Source organism: Crocodylus porosus, unplaced genomic scaffold (genome assembly GCF_001723895.1).
Source record: "Crocodylus porosus isolate Cpor-Errol unplaced genomic scaffold, CroPor_comp1, whole genome shotgun sequence".
NCBI classification, from domain to species: domain Eukaryota; kingdom Metazoa; phylum Chordata; order Crocodylia; family Crocodylidae; genus Crocodylus; species Crocodylus porosus.
In genome coordinates, this window is record NW_017728934.1 from 3,226,349 (window position 1) to 3,247,002 (window position 20,654).

At 41.1% G+C, this 20,654-nt stretch overlaps 1 protein-coding gene across 2 annotated transcripts in view; it reads left to right on the forward strand.

Moving 5' to 3' along the window:
* Nucleotides 1-20,654, forward strand: part of KDM5B (lysine demethylase 5B) — a 71,648-nt gene that overhangs the window by 32,440 nt on the left and 18,554 nt on the right. For both annotated transcript variants that reach the window (XM_019546308.1, XM_019546309.1), the window contains 11 exons: nucleotides 2,020-2,178; nucleotides 2,798-2,917; nucleotides 3,491-3,649; nucleotides 4,340-4,521; nucleotides 10,224-10,386; nucleotides 12,024-12,143; nucleotides 14,122-14,316; nucleotides 14,731-14,912; nucleotides 16,250-16,374; nucleotides 17,063-17,213; nucleotides 18,996-19,110. In XM_019546308.1, the coding sequence (XP_019401853.1) occupies nucleotides 2,020-2,178; nucleotides 2,798-2,917; nucleotides 3,491-3,649; nucleotides 4,340-4,521; nucleotides 10,224-10,386; nucleotides 12,024-12,143; nucleotides 14,122-14,316; nucleotides 14,731-14,912; nucleotides 16,250-16,374; nucleotides 17,063-17,213; nucleotides 18,996-19,110 (1,671 nt within the window). The remainder of the gene's footprint in view (nucleotides 1-2,019; nucleotides 2,179-2,797; nucleotides 2,918-3,490; nucleotides 3,650-4,339; nucleotides 4,522-10,223; nucleotides 10,387-12,023; nucleotides 12,144-14,121; nucleotides 14,317-14,730; nucleotides 14,913-16,249; nucleotides 16,375-17,062; nucleotides 17,214-18,995; nucleotides 19,111-20,654) is intronic.

Genomic DNA, 20,654 nt, shown 5'->3' on the forward strand with positions numbered 1-20,654 from the left:
TTGATAGACTATTAGAAAGATGCATGGGCCCAAGGCAGGTGGAGCTTGAAGGGTGAACTTACACATAAATTCACATACATCCTTATCTAACCCCTTTTTGTGTTTTGGCCCCTTTGTTATTTAATCTTTATATGAATGACATCATTGGAAATATGCAGGATATGCATTTTCATCCCCCAAAACTGTTAGCAACCCCGATCCCTATTTAAATGTACACAGATGACACTGTTAAACTGTCAAGAACTCCTAATTAGATTACGGAGAGCAATTACAACTTCTGAGCATCTTTGGACAAAATAACTTTGAAGATAAATTATGATAACTCCAAAATAATGCATTGGGGAGGTCATTTGATGAAATAGCCATGGAATACGCTGGGAACCAAACTTGAAGTTGTCAAAATCTATAGGTATTTGGGTGTGTTGTTCATAGTTTCTTCATCATGGAAGCATCATATTCAGTCAGTTAAAACTAAGGCAGCCCAATTAGCTGTGACTATAAAGAAATTTTATGAAACCACAGCAGGACAATCAGTCTAAGCTCTCCTATATCATCATATAAAGCCAAAGTTACCTCTCAGATCTTATATGACGCTGAAGTATGGAGTTATGGCGCTAGTAATGATGTAGACATACCTCTGAACAAGTTTCTTAGGGCTCTTCATCTCTCAACTCCTGCATCCTTTTTGAGATTAGAGACAGGAATGGATTCTTTTTCAACTAATATTATTATTAGAATGGTGGGATTTTTGGTTTAAAATCCTGCCCCTTTTTCCATCTCGTCTGCTTAAATTATGCTACGAAGGAGATATTAATAATCCCTCTCCTCTCCAATCACCCTGGTTAGCTTTTCTTTCCTGTATTTTTGCCCTTTCTGGGATGATATACTATCTCAGAGATAATGAAAGATTTTTCTCCCCCATAGAAAAGGTTTGGGTTTTCCAGAGGATACAAGATATTGCCAGGCAGAATGATTTTTCAGTGGCTACTCCTATTGCCCCTTTTATATATACTGTTTGGAAGTTAGACTGGGGGGGAAGAAAAGTATTTACAGCTGGATCTCAATAATAAATGGCAGTCCTCTTTGTCTAGACTTGGGACCAAACAGATGTCCACAAGCTGTTTTGGCTGGATATAGATTTTCCATTCCAAGGGCTAAAAGATGTTGCCCAGTCTATCTAGGAGTTTTGGAAGATACTGGAATCAATTCCCTCTAGTGGTGGTTCAGTCACCTACCCTGGAAAGCTTCAGAAGGAGACTGGACAGTCACCCCTCTGGGGTGACTTGACCCCAGTTGTCTTTTTCTGCCTAGTGCAGGGGGACTGGACCCGATGATCTACACGGTCCCTTCAAGCCCCTAACCATCTATGAATCTGTCCACTATGTTTTAGAATGTTCTTTATATAATGACATAAGGAGAACCTAGTTATTACCATTCTTGCAGAAATTGATACATTTTTCAAACAGAGAAGTTAATCTGGCTTTTACAGCAAACAGATCCAAATTTAGTAAACCATCTTGCAATTTTTGCTTGTAAGGGTGAGGCGGTTAGAGTTAAATATCCTTTATTACTGATGTGAGTGATAGATTTTAACATTAGATTTTATTTTTGTCTCAGTTGTGGATCTGTGTACAACAATATTATAGATTCATGTTTTGATTTACTACTATATTTATATTAATAATGTTTTATGTTGGTGGGCTCTATTTTAGTATAATATTTGTAGTTTGGTTACTCTGTTTGAACTTATTTATATTATGGTTGTACGTGTGTTATGTCATTTTTGGGAGCATGGCATTTAGCCAGAATCCTTAATAAATTGAATTGAATTAAACTCTAACTCAGATGCTTCTTGTGGTGCTACGTGGCAGCTGTTGCTTCCAAAAATCAAAAAAAAAAAAAGAGGACTGCCTTATGGGTGGAAAAGAACCTACAGATTATTTTAATTTACAAATTGCTTTTTTGCCATAAACTATTTGAAAGCATTTCAGTTCCCACTCTGATAATTTCTTGTTGCAGGTGGACTTGTATGTATGTCTCTTGTGTGGTAGTGGTAATGATGAAGACCGTCTTCTGTTGTGTGATGGCTGTGATGACAGTTACCACACTTTTTGTTTAATTCCACCCCTTCATGATGTTCCCAAAGGGGACTGGAGGTGTCCCCAGTGTCTGGCTCAGGTAATCCAGAAAACAGGCTGCAAAGTTATTTATTCTCTTCTTGCTCCTACTGGAAATTCAGAATTGCAGTTTATTATTACCTTTTGAAATGGTCCTGTGAAGTGTATGGTAGAAGATGAAACGATAAAAGAACTGGGTGCATTTTGAATTGTTAAATTGTTATAAAATAAGCACAAAGTTAATGTAAACCTTTCAGAAAAGGATATTTTAGTTTTTAGGTAGCTTTTAACATAATGGCATTATACTTTTGTGTCATTGGGTTTTACAACATTGAGTTTTATGTGTTTGTTTTCTGCTTCACTGTAGTAGAGGAAACAGAGTTTGCTGGGACCGGGTTATGCTGCCCCTACTAATGATTCATAGCATTGTACAAAGCAATGCATGTCATGGTTTGGTGAATTAATCACAGAAGTAGGAGTCAGGACTCAAAGTAGTATTTCTGACTTTTGATTGGCTGCTTGTGTGCCCTTGGGGCAATTCATTTCAGTGGAGTGTCCAAGCTTCCTTTATTTGTAAAAGGGAGGCAATACTGACCCACCTGTGTAAAGCACTAAAAGGTACAAAGTTATAGTTGTCATTATTTTCTGCCAGTGAGTTAACAACCATGTTTTAATTGCAGGAGTGTAATAAACCTCAAGAAGCATTTGGTTTTGAACAAGCAGCAAGAGACTACACACTCCGCACATTTGGAGAGATGGCAGATGCATTCAAGTCGGACTATTTTAACATGCCTGTTCATGTACGTTTGTTTGTTCTGTAATTCAGATAAGATTTTTGTGCTTAACAAAATATTACACGGTGGGTGGAATGGAAACTTGAGTTTAGATGAGAACAAGTGGAAAGTTGTCACTCATGTAAATTGTTTGCATATTCCTTGCCACTGATAGTATTTCGGTTTCTGTTCTAACCCCTCTACTTTCCTCTTTGAACTTTCTCTAAGGCATCATTTATTAAAGGCACAAAGCAGCAGCATTATGTATATTTTTGTAAATTGGAGCTTACAGGTCAAATATCCGCATTTTGCTATGTTAGTTTAGTTTTGCATAGTTGAATTAATAAGCAACTACTTTTTCAAGCTTATAGTAATAAAACAGAGAACGTGCAGTAGAGCTCAAGTATAGTTGTTGAAACCACAGTGTCATTTGGGGGAAATATTTGAAGCCCCAGGAACTTCCTCCTTGAGTTTTCTGCCATTACGTATCTTGTACCTATTGTGTTGAGTTTCTACAGAACTACAGGCAAAACCTGAGAAATGCAGCTTTTGTTGTAGACTTATTGTCTTTTTAATTTTTTTCTTTTTTTTTAAATCCAGATGGTTCCCACAGAGCTGGTTGAAAAGGAGTTTTGGCGACTTGTTAGCACCATTGAAGAGGATGTCACAGTGGAATATGGGGCTGACATTGCTTCAAAGGAGTTTGGTAGTGGCTTTCCAGTGAGAGATGGGAAATTTAAAGTTCGGCCTGAAGAAGAAGTATGTCTCAATTGACACTCTTGAGTTCATATTTGTGTCTGAGAGTTTTACCAGTCCAATTCTACATTAAATGATGTTTAAGAAAAAATATCTAATTTTGTATCAATGGCTACTTGGAGATGTTTAAAAAAAATGCTTTAAACTTGTTGCACTCTCGCACTGAGCCTGGTGCATGTCTGGAAGAGGCAGCACCTTAGCTGGGTCTGGCTTGCCCAACATCTGTATAGATTAGGTGCTTTAGCAGGTCTATTTTGATGCTTCTCCCTAATAGCTGATTGACTCGGCTTTAGCTAAAAGAGCCAAAAAGTCCTGCTGAAGTGTTCAGTTTATACAGATGCTGCAGAGCCAGGTTCAAGGTCCCAACTGCCTCTACCACTTCTTTGTGCTGCCTGGTTGTGGCAGAGGAAGAGCTCCCTCTTTGCCAAATCCTTGGATGCAGCATGACGTGGGCAGAGCCCCTCACCACCAAATGCCATCAAAGGCACAGCACAGCTGTGCAGGCCAGATCTGGCCAATTAACCATATATTGCCAACCCTTTTAAAACTATTAGTTCCTTGATGTATACATATGTTTTATCAATTGAAAAATACTTTTTTCTATCAGAAATTGTACTCTTAAGTTTTACCTTTGTTTTGCACTTAGTCTTGCGTAGTTTCTGTAATTTTTTCTTTTCTGTTTAATTTTTTTAGGAGTATCTTGACAGTGGCTGGAATTTGAACAATATGCCTGTGATGGAGCAGTCTGTCCTTGCTCACATCACTGCAGATATATGTGGAATGAAATTACCTTGGCTATATGTAGGAATGTGCTTTTCTTCATTTTGCTGGCATATTGAGGACCACTGGAGCTATTCCATCAACTACCTGCACTGGTGAGTTTGGGAAGGAAACTCAATCCTCAAAGTCCTCACTCGTTTTAAAGACTGAAAGCCAGGTTGTAAATTTGTAGATCCTAAGGCTGGAGGAACCCCTATGTTATTTAGCCTGGCCTCATGTCGTTACAGACCATAGAATTTCATCCCCGGTTTCCACCCTTTAAGCCCAATATTTTGCTGTTGAGCTTTTGAGCTTTAACATGTCTTTCAGAAATAATGTTCTGATTTTAATTTTGTTTTGCTTCAGCTTAGAGTTCTGGGATCTGATGCATGCCTTTGAGTAAAAGTTATTTAGCTGTCAAACATGAATCGTCTTTCAGATTGTTGTGATGAGACTGGTTTTTTAGAACTTGCATAATTGCTCAAGTTTTGCTGAATGTTTTCCAGTGTTTCTATGGTCTTTTTAAGCATAGACAACAGAACTGGACATGGAATTACAGTAATGATTTTGCCAGTACTTTATTCTGCATTAATGCCACATCCCACCTCCTACTGAATTATTCCCTTGTTTATATATCTAAGAATTATAGTAGCCGCCCTATCCGTAGCATCCCCCTGAGAGCTTACTTTTGTTTAGTTGTTGTGTCTCAGCATTAAGCCCTTTCAGAATCACTTTTTCCAGGATACAGTCCCCTCCCCTCTCTAAGTGACTTGCAGCTGAAATAATGGATGAATTTAATGTAATTGCAAACATAATTAATTGATTCCAGCTTTTTTATGTGATCTGTATCATTCTGTAAAAGTCACCTTTCAGTATTTGCCCCTCTGTCCTATCCTATGTCCTTTGTCCCATTGAGAACAATAGAAAATGGCAGCCATTTCACAATGGAGCAGCTATTCATTGATGAATCAACTTGAGCCTCTATTTGAGGGTGTTTCTACTTGCTTTTGTTAGGTTATCTCCTTTTTGTGCTTTTACATTCGAGTCAGCAGTTGAATTCTGTTTCTGCTTATCTCTGCAGTTAACTAAATTCCTGTTGCAAAAATGTTATTTATTCATAGAACTGAAAACTAGAAGGAACAGGTTTTTTTCTAGGCAGGAACCTAGGCTAGTATGTCACAGGCCATTAACATTTCATCCAATCTTGAGCCCAAGAATTTGTTTGAAGCAGATCTGAAAACATCAATAAATGGGGAAACTACCCCTTCCTTTAGTAGCTGTTTGAATTATTAATTTGCCCTTATTGTTAAAAGTTCTGTAGCTTAAGTATTTGTCTGTTTTGCCTAACCTTCTTGCCATTAGTTTTTGTTGGGCCTTTCTTCATTAGACTAAAGTTCTGTTTAGTACCAGTATTTTCTCCCAGTTAATGTACTCATAAACTACAGCCATGTAGTCTCATCATTTTTTGGATAACTTTATCAAAATTGAGATCTTTGACCCTTTGCTACTATTTATACATCCAAGGATTATATTATCTCTTTTTTTTTTTACCTCACAGCTTTGCATTGAGAGCTTGTATTAAGTTTATATTCTGTGATTTCTAAATGCTTTTCAGAGTCAGTCAGTCATGCCCCCCCATAGGTATGATCTGCAGTCTCTGTTCAGAAATGCATAATTTTTTATTTACACTTTTTTTCTATGCCCTAGCTTATCAAGCAATCCAGTCGTGTCTTCATTATTTACGACTCTGGGTCTTTGGCAGATTTTTATCAGCAGTGATTTTTTTTTTTTTTTTTTTTTTTTTTTTAAATGTATTCCTGGATAACTGAGTAGTGTCAGGCCAAGTATCAAATTAGAGGATAGCTCCTTGACAGATTTTTGAGACCTGTCATTTGGAAGAGGGCTTAGTTCATTTATCCTGTGCTTTATTTATTACTGAAAGTGATAACTTTTAATCACGAAGTCAAGTGACTTGCGAAAATTTACGTTACGTGTACAAAATTGCTATAATTGACCAAACCTGTAATCTGGGTGAAATGAGGTTTGAGATTCAGCATTGTTTAAATAAAATACTACTGGCAGTAATTACACTCCTATCCCTTAATTTCGCTGATTCCTAGTATCAGCTCCTCTTTTGTTCTCCTTGGGTTTAATATCAAAGTAACTGCTCTATAAATACTTGGGTCATCCTCTTTGCCCATCCCAAACTTCTGTGTTTCAGGATGTATTAAATCTGAACATCAATAGACCAGAGAGATTCTTTAGGGCTTTTGAATGCAAGTTGTCTAGGCCTCTTTATTTAAATATTTTCCTTAACTAGTGGTTTTTAATGTCCTCCTTGGTTACTTAAGGATTGGAAGTAACTCCATCTTCCTGCTTCATTCCAAATACAGAACCGTTGAACATACCCGTTGAACACTTCTGCCTTTCCTCCATTGTTAACAATTTTAACAACTGTCTAGCAATGGGTGTGGTTTCTAGAGTTTTGTTACATTAATACTTGAACTCCTTATTGCTAGTACCCCTTCTAGTCATGGATTTTCCTTGGCAACTTTAGCTTCATAGTTAGTAGGGTCGGAAGGGACCTGAGCAGATCATCTAGTCTGACCCCCTGCCAATGGCAGGAAAAAGTACTGGGGTCAAACGCCCCCAGCAAGGTGTTCATCCAGCTTCCTTTCAAAGACCCTCAGGGTAGGAGCCAGCACCACTTTGCTTGGGAGTTGGTTCCAGATCCTAGCCGCCCTGACAGTGAAGTAGCACCTCCTGATGCCAGCTTGTGACCGTTATTCCTGGTCACTCCTGGCAGTACTTGGGGGAACAGTGACTCCCCCAATGCCTGCTGGTCCCCCCTGACCAGTTTATAACAGGTCACAAGATCCCCCCTCAGCCTTCTCTTTTGGAGGCTGAACAGGTTCAGGTCCCGTAGCCTCTCCTCATAGGGCCTGCCCTGCTGCCCCGACCATGCGAGTGGCCTCCTCTGGACCCTCTCCATGCTGTCCACATCCCTCCTGAAGTGTGGCGCCCAGAACTGGACGCAGTACTCCAGCTGTGGCCTGACCAGTGCTGCATAGCCGGGGAGGATCACCTCCCTGGCCCTGCTCGAGATGCATCTGTGGATGCATGACAAGGTGCGGTTGGCCTTCCTGACTGCCTCCCCACACTGCTGGCCCATGTTCATCTTGGCATCAATGATGACTCCAAGATCCTTTTCTGCCTCTGCACTGGCGAGAAGGGAGTTCCCCAGCCTGTAGGTATGGTGCTGGTTCTTCCTCCCAGGTGCATCACCTTGCACTTGTCAGTGCTGAATCCCATCCTATTCTCATCCTCCCACTCCTGTAACCTGTCGAGGTCCAATTGCAGCCTATTCCTTCCTTCTAGCATGCCCACACCTCCCTGTCAGAGGCTTTTTTAAAGTCCAGAAAGACTATGTTCACCGCGACACCTGCATCCAGGAATTTGGTGACCTGGTCGTAGAAGGCCACCAGGTTGGTCTGACAGGACTTGCCTCTAATGAACCTGTGTTTGTTGCCCCTAAGCATAATCTCCCCTGCTGCCCCTTGTGGACATGTGCCAGAATAATTCTCTCAAAAAGCTTGCCTAGGATTGAGGTAAGACTAACTGGCCTATAGTTCCCCGGGTCTTCCTTCCTCCCCTTTTTGAAGATGGGAGCTACATTGGCCCTCTTCCAGTCCTGGCACTGCACCAGAGCACACGAGTGTTTGTAAAGCCATGCCAGGGGTCCCGCAATGACCTCAGCTAATTCCCTCAGCACTCAGGGGTGGAGACCATCCGGCCCAGCTGATTTGAATACGTCCAGTCCCTCCAGAAGTTCCTTAAGTAGTACTTCACTAACCCTTGGCCTAGGTGCGCCTCCCCTGGGGTTTAAGGGGGGCCCAGGGGTGGGAGAGGCTGTTCTGGTCCCTGCTCAGGAAAATGGATGCAAAGAAATCATTAAAAAGGTTAGCTTTGTCATCTGGTGTGACGACCAAATTTCCTAGCATGTCCTGCAGGGGCCCCACGTTACCCAGAACCTTCTTTTTGCCCCCTATGTATTTAAAAAAGGACTTCTTCTTGTCCTTGCTTTGGGAAGCTGGTCCCAGTCTCATCTCCGCCTTGGCCTTCCTGACTGCCCCCTGCATCCCCGAGCAACCGCAGTATAGTCGTCCCTGGTGATGGCCCCTCCCTTCCAGTGGGTGTGCGCCTCTCTTTTAGCCAGGAGACATTCCCCGATGCTTTTGGTGAGCCATGGGGGCTTTTGTGCCCTCCTGCTCCCTTTGACCCGTGTTGGGATTACCTCCCTTTGGGCTTGGAGGATCATCTCCTTAAGGAGCAACCACCCTTCTTGGACACCTGGCTCCCCTCCGGGACCTCAGTGCTTCCCCGACTATTTTCCTTAGCTCTTTGAAGTCCACCTTCCTGAAATCTAGGGCTGCCGCCTTGCTGCAGGCCTTTGCCGCCTTGCTGCAGGCCTTTGCCGCCTTGCGCTGGATGGTGAATCCCAGCAGGCGATGATCACTGTCGCCCAGGTGGTCGAGCACCTGCAGCCCCCTCACCAGGTCGTCGCCCATGGCCAGCACCAGTTCCAGCAAGGCATCTCCCCTGGTGCAGCTGCGCACCTCCTGGGTTAGATGGAGGTCCTGCATTTTGGCTAGGAGCCTACATGAGCAGTCAGACCTGGCTGATTGCTCTTCCCAGCAGATGTCTGGAAAGTTCAGGTTACCCATTATGACCACGTCCTTTGACCTAACTACCTCCATGAGCTGACTTAAGAATTCCTGGGCTAGCTCTTCTCCTTGGTTGGGTGGTCTGTAGTAGATCCCCACCGTTAAGTCCCTTTCCCTGCGACTGCCTTGTATTCTAACCCAGAGCACTTCCATGTGCCCCTCTTCTGACTGTGCTACCTGGTGGGGATGTGTATTCCTCCTTGATGTAGAGCACCACACCCCACCTTTCCTCCCTGTCCTGTCCCTCCTGTAAATAAAATACTACTGGTAGCTTATAGCCCTTGATATTCACCGCCCAGTCCTCCTTGATGTAGAGCACCACACCGCCGCCCAGTCATGTGTTGGGTCCCACCACGTTTTGGTGAGCCCCACTATGTCTGGGTTGGTGTCAGCTAGCAGGAGGGTAAGTTCCTCCTGCTTGTTTCCCATACTACAAGCATTTGTGTAGAGGCATTTGAGGCCTCCTGTAGATGTGTGCACTGGCCCCCTAATCTCAGCATTGCTCTGGCCCCTGCTGCTTACCTGTGTATGTGTTCCACTCTTCTGTCCAGGCTGGGCTGTGCTTGTGGGTGCTGCTTGGTTTAGCAGTCCAAGGCTTCCTCCTCCCTCGTCTTCCCCTTCCCCCGACAAGCTTCTTTTATCAGTTTCTGCAATTCTAAGTTAAATTGCTTGTGGGCTCTCTTTTTCTCCATTTGTTAGATTATTTCTGTCCCCAGTATTACCATAATATTTGCCATACTTGCTGGCCTTCAGATGGAGTTTACTGCGTCCTCGGTTAAAGAAGCACAAACTACTAAAATAAGTGTAATTTTCCCAGTATCAAGTAATGATAAAAATGGAACTCCACAGTGCATTTCTTGAGGCATTTTACAGAATTCTTTAAGTTATGTACTAAAAAATCTAGTCGGTTTGAGCTGAATCAGAAGGGAAACCTGTAATTTTAAAATGTGAAATGCTAAGGCAGTTCATAATTTTAGCTGTTTCATGGTGTTGCTTCAGTTTTCTTTTTCTTGTGACTCATTGTAAAGCAGAAGTCTCTAGACACTTTAACAAAGTTGTAAGTGTTTTCTCTTTCTCTCTAAACCTTTTTGCAGGGGGGAGCCTAAGACTTGGTATGGAGCTCCAGGATATGCAGCTGAACAACTGGAAGATGTAATGAAGAAGTTGGCTCCTGAGCTATTTGAGTCTCAGCCAGATCTTTTGCACCAACTTGTCACCATTATGAACCCAAATACGCTGATGGCCCATGGAGTGCCTGTATGTCATTGAATTTCTGTGCCTACTGTCCTTCCTCCCTCTCCTGCCTTGTTTTGTATTGGTGTTAAGTCTTTAGCAAATAAAATTTGCAGGTAACTTCCAACTTGTTTCCATTTTGCAGCTGGGATATATTTAAACAGTTTCTTCAGATTGTATGGACTGTGGGGTTTTTTTGCCTTCCTCTGTATCGGGGGTGTTGTCCTCTACCCAAGACCTCTTGAGCTTATATCAACAACAGTTTTTATAGAAGCAGGACATTGGCTGACATGGTTCTCCTGCGGGTTACCTAAGGCAGGTTAGGGTGTTAGGTCTGTGTTGCATCAGGGTTGATGGTGGTCTTATGTAGAGTTTAGATTGTGGTTGTATGGGATGGTTTGGATAGGGGTGATCCTGCCTCAGGCAGGGGGTTGGAATAGAAGACCTCTGGAGGTCGCTTCCAGTCCTACTTCTTTATGATTTTTTTTCCCCCGTCTTTGATTCTCACTATATAACAGTAGCAACTAACTGATTATAAGTTTAATTTCTCTTTTGAAGTAGACTACCGGCATTCATGTGTCACTTCTGTGAAATGAGAGGTGAGGACTCGTGTTTTAGGTGGTTCTCAGATGAAGTTCACAAGGTTGTACCAATGGTTGATCACAAGGTCTATGTTCAGAAAAGTGTATGGAATAAATATACTGTGTTCTGTAATTATGATTTATTGAGGTTGCATTACTTGACTGCTTTAGATAATTTCTATGATTTACTATTTAAGTGCTGGGTTGTAACTCAAACCTTACTGGGTGCAAGAGAGAGTAAGGCCTTTGCCTTTGCCTGTGTGGCAGAACAAGAGCTTATACTGAATCTTGAACCCAGGGTCAGGAGAAACATCAGGAATCTGCGCTACCCAGTACCTCCTCTATTTAACTGGTTGGATGTGGGAAAATTGAGCAGTCCTGACTGTCTGCCAACAAATCTGACACGGGAAGAATGTTTCTTGTAGTAAGTCAGTGCCACTTACTATCCTACCATCTGAGCAAATTCAGAGGTTCATATGAGGAAGTCATGTTAATTTCCAGTGTTCTTCCTGGAGCAGCATTTCTTTGCTCCACCACTAAATCCAAGATGAAAAAAAAACTTGTGACCCTTTCTCACCTTTTATAGAAAGATGGCTATCACAGAATTCTTAACAAACAAGTAATAAAGTATTTTTAGTTATTGTTAGCAGTAAAATTGGGTATTTTTTGTTAGTAAGTACAGATTCTTAGGTTGTAGGGATGTCTACCATCCTTATGGAATATGTACTATCTGAGCAGCATCTCTTGCAACACTAACAGTGGGGCTGTATAACACTCTGCTGGGAATCTTATTGCCATTTGCTCTGACTGTTTCACAATCGAGTGCTGGCATAAGGAATTCCCCTGGAGTCTTTTGAGTACAGATATAGGTGCGTATTGTCTCTGCTGTCTGGGGATAGTGCACTGGAATGCTAGTACTGATTCAGTTTTTTGGGTTTTTTTAAGCTGTCTAAGGATTTGAATATGCCCAGTTACCATAAAGTTAACGGAAATCAGATGTCTGCCTTTTTCTAGGGAGCTCTGAAAATCTCAGCCCGCAGCTCTGTGTAGACCTTAACTGTTGGTTTTTGTTTTTATTAGGTTTACCGAACCAATCAGTGCGCTGGGGAGTTTGTGATTACATTTCCAAGAGCCTATCACAGTGGCTTTAACCAGGGTTTCAATTTTGCTGAAGCTGTTAACTTCTGCACAGTTGACTGGGTATGTTTCTGAACATAATGCAAAATTTTCAGGCTTTACTCCAGGTTCTGGACAAGGCCCTGTGTATGACTAGAATATGGGAAATCCAGGGGCTACTTAAATTCAGGGGATATACTAACTGTTTTTTTGAAGTAGGCTGTCTTCCATGAAAGCTTGTGCCTTTCTGAACGAGTTAGTCTTTAAGGTGCCACCTTGCCCTACCTTTTGCCCTCATTACAAAAACAGAATTACTTGGTATCTGGCCCACAGATCCATTTCTACCTCAAACAGCTTTAAAGAGATATTTGTGGCATTTTTATCATATATTGTAACTGTTACTTACTGCAGTCTTGGATGAAGATTGTGTCCCAACACCTCCAAGTTCATCTTTTCCACTTAATGCCAGTTAAACTGTATGAGAGAGGAGGAGTTTTTGGTGACATCTCTTACGGGGCCAGTTGTTTAGATGGGAGAAAGTTAGAAAAACATTGGGACACAATGGGTGCATCTACACAAGATGCTACTGCCTACTGGTTACAGCACATTTATTTAGTATTTGTATAATCAAGTACTAAAATGCAGTAGCATTGGCAAATACCTTTTTAGTGATGCTACGGTGCAGTGGCTTACTAACACTGTTGGTGCTGTGATGCGCTACTGCACGGGTAGCGTCTTGTGTAGATGTGTCCAGTGTGCCCTTTTTCAGGTCTGGACTTTAGGTTAAATTGCATGGATTCAGAGCTGCTATTTTTCAGTATTTTTAAGCTATTGGAACACACAAAACATTGTTCTTGCATTTGAGAATTCTCCAAATCGGACATTTTGCACAGAAACAAAAACTGTTGGGATTCTTTTCCATGGACTGTTGTTCTTAAATTGCCTGAGGTTTGCAGCATATGTTGGGAAGTGGTAAACGGTCCTCTGCAAAAAAGCATCAGAAAAATTGCGTTATCACTACAGAAATATTAAGAGGTTTATGCAGCCATCTTCCAGAAAATTGAACTTAACTTTTCTAAGGGCAGCACATGAACTGCACATCTCTGTTCATGTCCTTAAAATTATTAGTCATCTAATCCTATATGAGAAAAAGGAAGACCCCTATACATAGCAAGGGTTTTGCTTTTTTAAAAGTTTTTAGTCCAAATAAATTCCTCCAAAAGGAGGACCCCCCGCCCCCCTCTAGCAACAGATTCCACAGACACAGGCGATCAAAACACCTCCAGTGATTTGCTGTGTCATATCTGTCTCTTGAAATAACAGCTATTTTGGATTATTCTCAGTTTGGATTTTCTCAACACGGATTCATCATCCTATAGACCAGTGTTCATTCACTTGCATGGAGCCCATTTGAAAAATTAGTGGTTGAACAAGCAATAAGGCTCAGATGCTGTATACCTGGGTTTCCAGCTTTTGGTAGTTGAGTTGTATGATTACATCAGAATATCAGCTTTTAAAAGAAAATAGTTTGTGTTCCAGTTGCAGTGCGCCCCCCCCCTCCCCGAAATAAACAATCAACAAAAAAACCCAACAAAACCAATACTAGTAAATGCAGCCTATGTATAACCAAAGCAGTAGTATTTGTCTGAGTCAGTAGACAGCCCAAAATAATAGCCATTCACTCCTTCCATGGCTATGTTCATAATGAGCTAGACTCACTCCTTTGGGGGTTGGTGTGGTATGCTTGAGGTGCACTTAGTTTTCTTATTTTGGCTCTGAAGACAGCAGGCATCCAAGATCAAATGTGAAGTCGATATTCTAGGTTTATAGAGCTTACTCATGGTTTCATTTTCTCTTTAATCTCTGTATGTTTGATTGAAAAAAATGTATATTGTTTCTGGAATGAGTTGTCATTGGCTGTCTTTTGGATGGCTAGATATAGTACTTGTTGAACAGCATAAATGGCCTGCTTTCAAATCATTTCCCCTCTAAAGACTGTCTGTGAATAAGATTTTATTTATATATTTTTGCTGTCTCCAAACCTTGTTCCCCTTCCATATAGCTGCCATTAGGTCGTCAATGTGTGGAACACTATCGCCTGTTAAACCGCTATTGTGTATTTTCTCATGATGAGATGATATGTAAAATGGCTTCCAAAGCAGATGATCTTGATGTTGTGGTAGCATCTACAGTTCAAAAAGACATGTCTATTATGATCGAAGATGAAAGGGCATTGCGTGAGGCTGTGCGTAAACTGGTAAGCTTTAGGAAGTGAAGTTACAATTTCTGGACAAGCATTAAAACATTGGTTGGAAATGCATTTGTGGCCTGCATTATTGTAACCAATTTAAGATGCATATTTTATGCTATCCTTGCTGATTTTACTGTCATGAATAGTTCTGTTTATTTCAGTGGAACTACTTGAGTTGTGGGGGGTCGGAGGGCATGAATGCAACTAATCATTAACTAAGTTTTTAAGGTCTGTCTTTTTGAAAGTTTTATGGCTTCTTAACTAATTGATCCATTAGCCAAAACTTGGCTATGTTCACATTTCCAGTATCATATTTCTGGACTCTTATGAGTAGACATTACTTAGCTACTGATCTCCCAGCCTAAGTTAATGTATTCAGTTTATTATACTCTGAAGATTCTTACAGTTGTTCTGTTGTAGGGAGTGACTGAGACTGAGAGAGTGGCTTTTGAAATGTTGCCTGATGACGAGCGCCAGTGTTTAAAGTGCAAAACCACTTGCTTCATGTCTGCTGTTTACTGTTCATGTAAACCTGGTTTACTGGTTTGCCTATATCATGTAGAAGATCTCTGTTCCTGTCCCACTTATAAATATAAACTGGGGTAAGTTTCAGCCAGCACCAATATTAAGTATTGGAAATTAGAATGTGCTTTTCATAAATGTTAAGGGCTTGATGATGTTCTGGCATCACTTGCAAAGCAGATTGGCCAGGCTTGATGCCATCTGCCTGCTTCTCTCACAACCAAACTTACCAATCTGAATCGGGATCCCAACAATTGCATGTCCTGCCATGCCACATATGCATGGCAGGACATGCAAGTTTTGGGATAAGGGATGAGATTCCAACTGTGCCCTTTTTTACCAGTACAGGTGGAGCCCAAGATCACAATCCCAGACTCTACCTGCACCAGCAAATCCAAAGCGGGGCATCAGCAGCCCCACGTGTGTGGTGGAGGGTACTCTACTTTGACCTTTTTGCCAAGAGCACCCATGCAGTAATTGCAGATCTGCATACCTGCAATCCTGCATGTGGGACACCCAGTGTTCACCTTTGACCCTGCTGCATGGGGCAGCCAAGAGCTGTGCCATTCAGCTTTCCCCTCCCCCACTCTTCCCTCATGTGCAGACCCCTGGGCAGCCCTGGTTGGAGACTTTATGGTGCTCTGGCCCCCACCCCCATGCTGACAATCAATACGTGGGGACTCTGCAGCCTGAGGCTTGCAGCTTGGCCAGGGTTGTCCCCCTTTCAATGCTGACTCTCAACTGATTGTCAGTATGGAGTGTGTTGGGAAGTGTGGGACAGCCTAGGGTGCCACGCTTTCAGTTTAAGGTTTCGGTATAAACTAGCCACAAAGATGTTATATGTAGGATGTCTTTGTAGCTGGTTTCTCATTTTATTGTCATTAATTGGCTGAATGTGTGGCAGTGTTACTGCTTATGTCACCATCAGTGTGTTAATCGCACCATAAGTATAACACCTGCCAGGGCCCACAGTGTCTGGGCATGGAACCTCTTTCTTGGGTGGTATACAAGACTCGCTTTTCTCATTTTACAAAGTATCTTTCTTCTACGATATCTACAAGAAGTTGATTTGCTAACTTATTTATATTAACAAAAATCTTTGTTTCACCATGTTGTGATAATTCTAAGGTTTTCTAAGGAACTGAGTGATCCTACTATTTTTCCCAACTGCTTTTCCTTTTTGTGTTCTCTCTCCCTATTGTTTTTCCCCCCCTTTGTTTTGAAGAGCTCACAGTTCAGTTTCGTGTGGGAAAACAGAGACCATGGCTATGTATTTGTACTGTGAAGCACCTAATGTGCTTGGGAAGTATAAAATAATGATCACTGGTAACTAAGGTGATGCAGTAATGTAAACCATACTTTATTTTGGTTGTTAAACATGCCTTGTTTAATAGTTTGAATTCTGTAACACTTCCAGCTACCGGTATACTCTTGATGATCTTTACCCAATGATGAATGCATTAAAATTGCGTGCAGAATCCTACAATGAATGGGCTTCTAATGTAAATGAAGCTTTGGAGGCAAAAATGAATAATAAAAGAAGTATGTATTTTTTTTCCTACTTTCTGGTTTGCTACATTAGGCTAAAAATGTTGTTGTTTCTTGCTCAGCTCTTAATTTCGGAAACTTACCACTTTTGTCTTGGAAACTTAGATGGCAACCCTAAAATGATATAAATAAGTAACTGTTTAAAACTTTAATTGTTAATAGCCTCTGAAATTAGGGAATGCTGCATAAAGGTTAAGGATGAAGAGCAGTCCTATTTTATACGTGAACTGCTTCTTTTGTACTCTTCTTTCATGTACTTAGTGCTAGCATTTCCTGACCCCCTCTCCAATTTCTAATCACTAACTTTACATCAGGAATGTAGTGTTGCTGAATCTTGGGACTCTAATCCTTGTGTGGATAGAAATTTAGCCTTCTCACCCTAGCTGCTGGTTGTATTTACAAAGACAGAGCTGGGAGGAATATACCAGGGCAGTGGGGGTATCCTGGAGAATAAGAATGTCAGGTCATTAAGCATTGATTTGGTCTGATAGTTGCGCATAACTGTCGCCATGCATGTGAAGAAAAAGTGGAATTAGATTAAAAACTTACATTTCCTTAAATCAAATAACTGCTATTTAGATAGGAATGCTGTTGTTGTTGCACTGTAACATTCTGTTTTATGAATTAGGACAATAACAAATTAGATGTTTTCTAATTAAAGAAAATATCCTCTTCCAAAAAGGCCTCATCAGTTTTAAGGCTTTGTTAGAAGAATCAGAAATGAAAAAGTTTCCAGATAATGATCTGCTGCGACACCTTAAGTTAGTTACCCAGGATGCTGACAAATGTGCCTCAGTTGCACAACAACTTCTTAATGGGAAAAGACAAACCAGGTAAGTGTGTGTATGTACATTTGTATGTGTACATGAATGCACAAGCATGTAGAGGTTTTGAACAATTCAGGGGTAGATTTTGGGAAATCCTTTCTTCCGTGGGCTTGAAAATTACAGCCTTCTCTGTCCCTTCCAAAGATGTTCTACTTTACTTATCATATGCTAAAAAGTTCATGGACTTGCAGAACCCTCACCGAGGCTCTTGTTCCACTTTATATACTTTCCCAGAGTAAGATGTTGCTATGACATTATAACTTGTTTTTTCTCAGAGAGATTTTGTTGAGCACCCAGGTCCTTTTCTCTCTTCCCAAGAGGAAAGACCTATTATGATATTTATGGACAAAAATCATTATGAACCAAGGCTGTCCAGCTGGTGGGATTAATCTGAAGTCCAGTCACCGTTCCCCCTCAGCCCCTCATCGTTCCAGCTGCAGCAGCAGCCAGGGTTTCCAGGCTTCTTCTACCTCCTCTGACATTTGCATCCTGCACCCACCCCAGGGAGCAGTGCAGTTCTGGGGGAGTTTGCAGCACAGTGGAGCCTGTGGCTGAGGAGCTGAGGGTGAAGGGTGCCCAAATATACAGTGCAGTGATATCTAGAGCTTCACCCCCATGCAAGGTGCAACAAGATAGTGGGGAGCTGCCTGAGATGTAGAAGTTGACATTCTTGCCTTAAACAGGCAGGAGCCCACTTTACCCATTTTGTGCCATGAGGCAGTGAAGTTGTGATAGTGGTGCAGACATCTTTATATGCTGCATGGAAGAACAGAATACCTGAGAAGAAAGGTCTAATATTACAGGCCCTTGAAAACTTCAGTTATTCATCATCTCTTCTGCAATTTGAGAAAGCTTAAGATAGAACTTTTGCTACTAGCAAAAGCAAATGTTCTTTTGACTAATTATCCACATACACTTCTCACTGGCAGGTGTCTCTCACAGCCTGTACTTCAGTCAGAGACCTTTTTTGCTTTAGCACAATTGGTAGAGTGCACTTTCTTTGCTTGGGTACAGCCTCCCAGATCTGGGGGTTGGGTCCAGTTCCCCCTTCCTGAAAAGCAGAACTACAACACAAGATGATGACTTTGCCACATATACCAGCCACATGTGTTCTTTCCACTTCCCTGGGTTTCCCTTGTTTGAGTTCCTTCTGGTGCCACGTTTTTCTTTAGATGGCTTTACCCAGACCTGTTTCATACTTGGGGTTCAGGGCATGCCCTTCCAGTGCTGAACTAATTCCAGCTCTATGAGGTGCCTGTTTTGCCTAGGGGAGGCCCATATTCCTGAAATTTGTTCAGGAAATGTTTTCATGAGGAAGAAAAATCTCCAAGACCTCTTAGCTCATAAAGGCACTAGGTGAGACTCTTGAAGAACTTGATCCCAGGCACAACTTGAGATGCAGCTGGTGAGGGTCATAAGAGGTAAAAATAAATAAAAATTTGCCTCTGTGACTTCATTTTACAAGTATGTCAAGAGTAAGAGAGAGACCAAAGGAACTGTAGGTCCCTTATGAAATGCAGAAGGAAGTGAAGTTACAGGTGATGCAGAGAAAGCTGAAGCATTTTATGCTGTTGCAGAATTTCCAGTCTGGATTGTAATGTACAGGACTTCTACTTCCTTTATAGTTTTTACTGGCCTCTCACGGAGCATATTATGACTTTTGAAACATACTATGCTCTGTATCTTTAGATTTTTTTTAAATATCTTAATGTATTTTCAGAAAATGTTAATTGTTGAAATATGTTTTTCTGCCATCTCGCAACTCAAAAAACACCTATGTAATTTCAGATATCGTTCTGGTGGAGGGAAGTCCCAAAATCAGCTGACTGTGAATGAACTCCGGTTGTTTGTAAGACAGCTATATGCTCTACCCTGTGTCCTCAGTCAGACACCATTACTGAAGGTAACTTTGAGAACACTAGGAGAGACAGGAAGAACTTGTATTATATGAGGATTGTGAAGAATTGTCCACTTGATTAGTAACTAAATGGATGTTAAAATCCCCTAACAGAGAGACTTATTTAAATGATCAGGCCTGCATAATTTGCATCCAGGAGTCCTTAAAAGGAGTTGCCTGAGGAGATCTCTGACATACTCGTGTCTATTTTTAGTAGATCTTGGAATACCTGAGAAATTGGAGGAACAAAAAAAATGCCAATATTGTACTGTAATCCAGAGGGGAAAGTGGGTTGACCTGGATAAATATAGCCCAATTAATCTGACATCAATCCTGGGCACAATAATCAAAAAACGGGCATGAAATGTAGTTAAATAATTAAACAATAGGAATGTAATTACTGTCAGTCAGTACAGGTTTGTGGAAAATGGGTATGCGCTACCAAACCTGGATTCTTAGAAAATATTACAAGTTTTGGTTGATAAAAATAGCCCAGTAATTATAATGGATTTTTTTAAGGTGTCTTGCTTAGAACTGAATGATTTTCTCATTAAAATATCAGTGCCATGCAATGTCAGTAAAGAACATTTTAAGTGGATTTAGGACAGGTTTACTTATAATTCTTGGTTTCTCCACATAAATTCTAGCATTGTATATCAAATTCAGTGCATGAATGGATTTGTTTTTTGTTTTTGGAATACCAGTATTTGGAGTTTTATCTATGACCTGGGGCTCTCATAACTATTGTTGATAAAGTTATTAGGAAAATGGTTACCTTAACTAACCTCTGAGAACCTTCTTACCACTTACGGCTTTGAGACTAGACCCACTTATGTCCACATCTCTTCAAAAATAGATATAATAATTGGGTTGTTTTCGGGGGGGGGTTTCACTACTTAATAGTTATCTAAACAGTTATTTAAATGTTTTGTTCCCCTTTTGGAGCAAGACATCAATGGGTTTTTTTGTTCCTTCCATCTTCTATACAAGGGCTATAACTGTACTGTGTGTGCATGTGAAATAATCAAAATCAAATCTCCAGGATTCAAGATTTATCCATCCGATAAATACAGCAATTCCCTTCAACAACAGACATTTACTTAAGCCCACTATAAGGTGCTGGTTGGTATACAGACCTTCTTCAAAGCGCATGCTAAAATCAAAACTAAAGGTTTATCTCCTAGGGACAGGTACGCAGGCCTCTCCATCTCCAGCATGTCCCAGTATCCATTCTGATGCATCCATTATTAGCTTCCATTTATTGTGGTGTAAGAAGCATGCATACACAAACCCCTTCTCTAGAGCAGCTGATGCAGGGTAAAGTCTCTTCTGACTCCCTGTAATTTGTTTTATCATACCCTCAGCTTAACTTTTGCCACTTTTTTTTTTTATTCTTGCACTTTCTGACTATAGCTTTCTTTATCAGGACACACAGTTTTCTACTCCTTGTTGATTCTTTGCTTAGTCTTAGTATCCTTTTTGAGATGGTTGTTTCCTCCACTTAGAAATGAATCCCTTCCCCACAACATTTTTTCCCTTTTTTGGAAGAG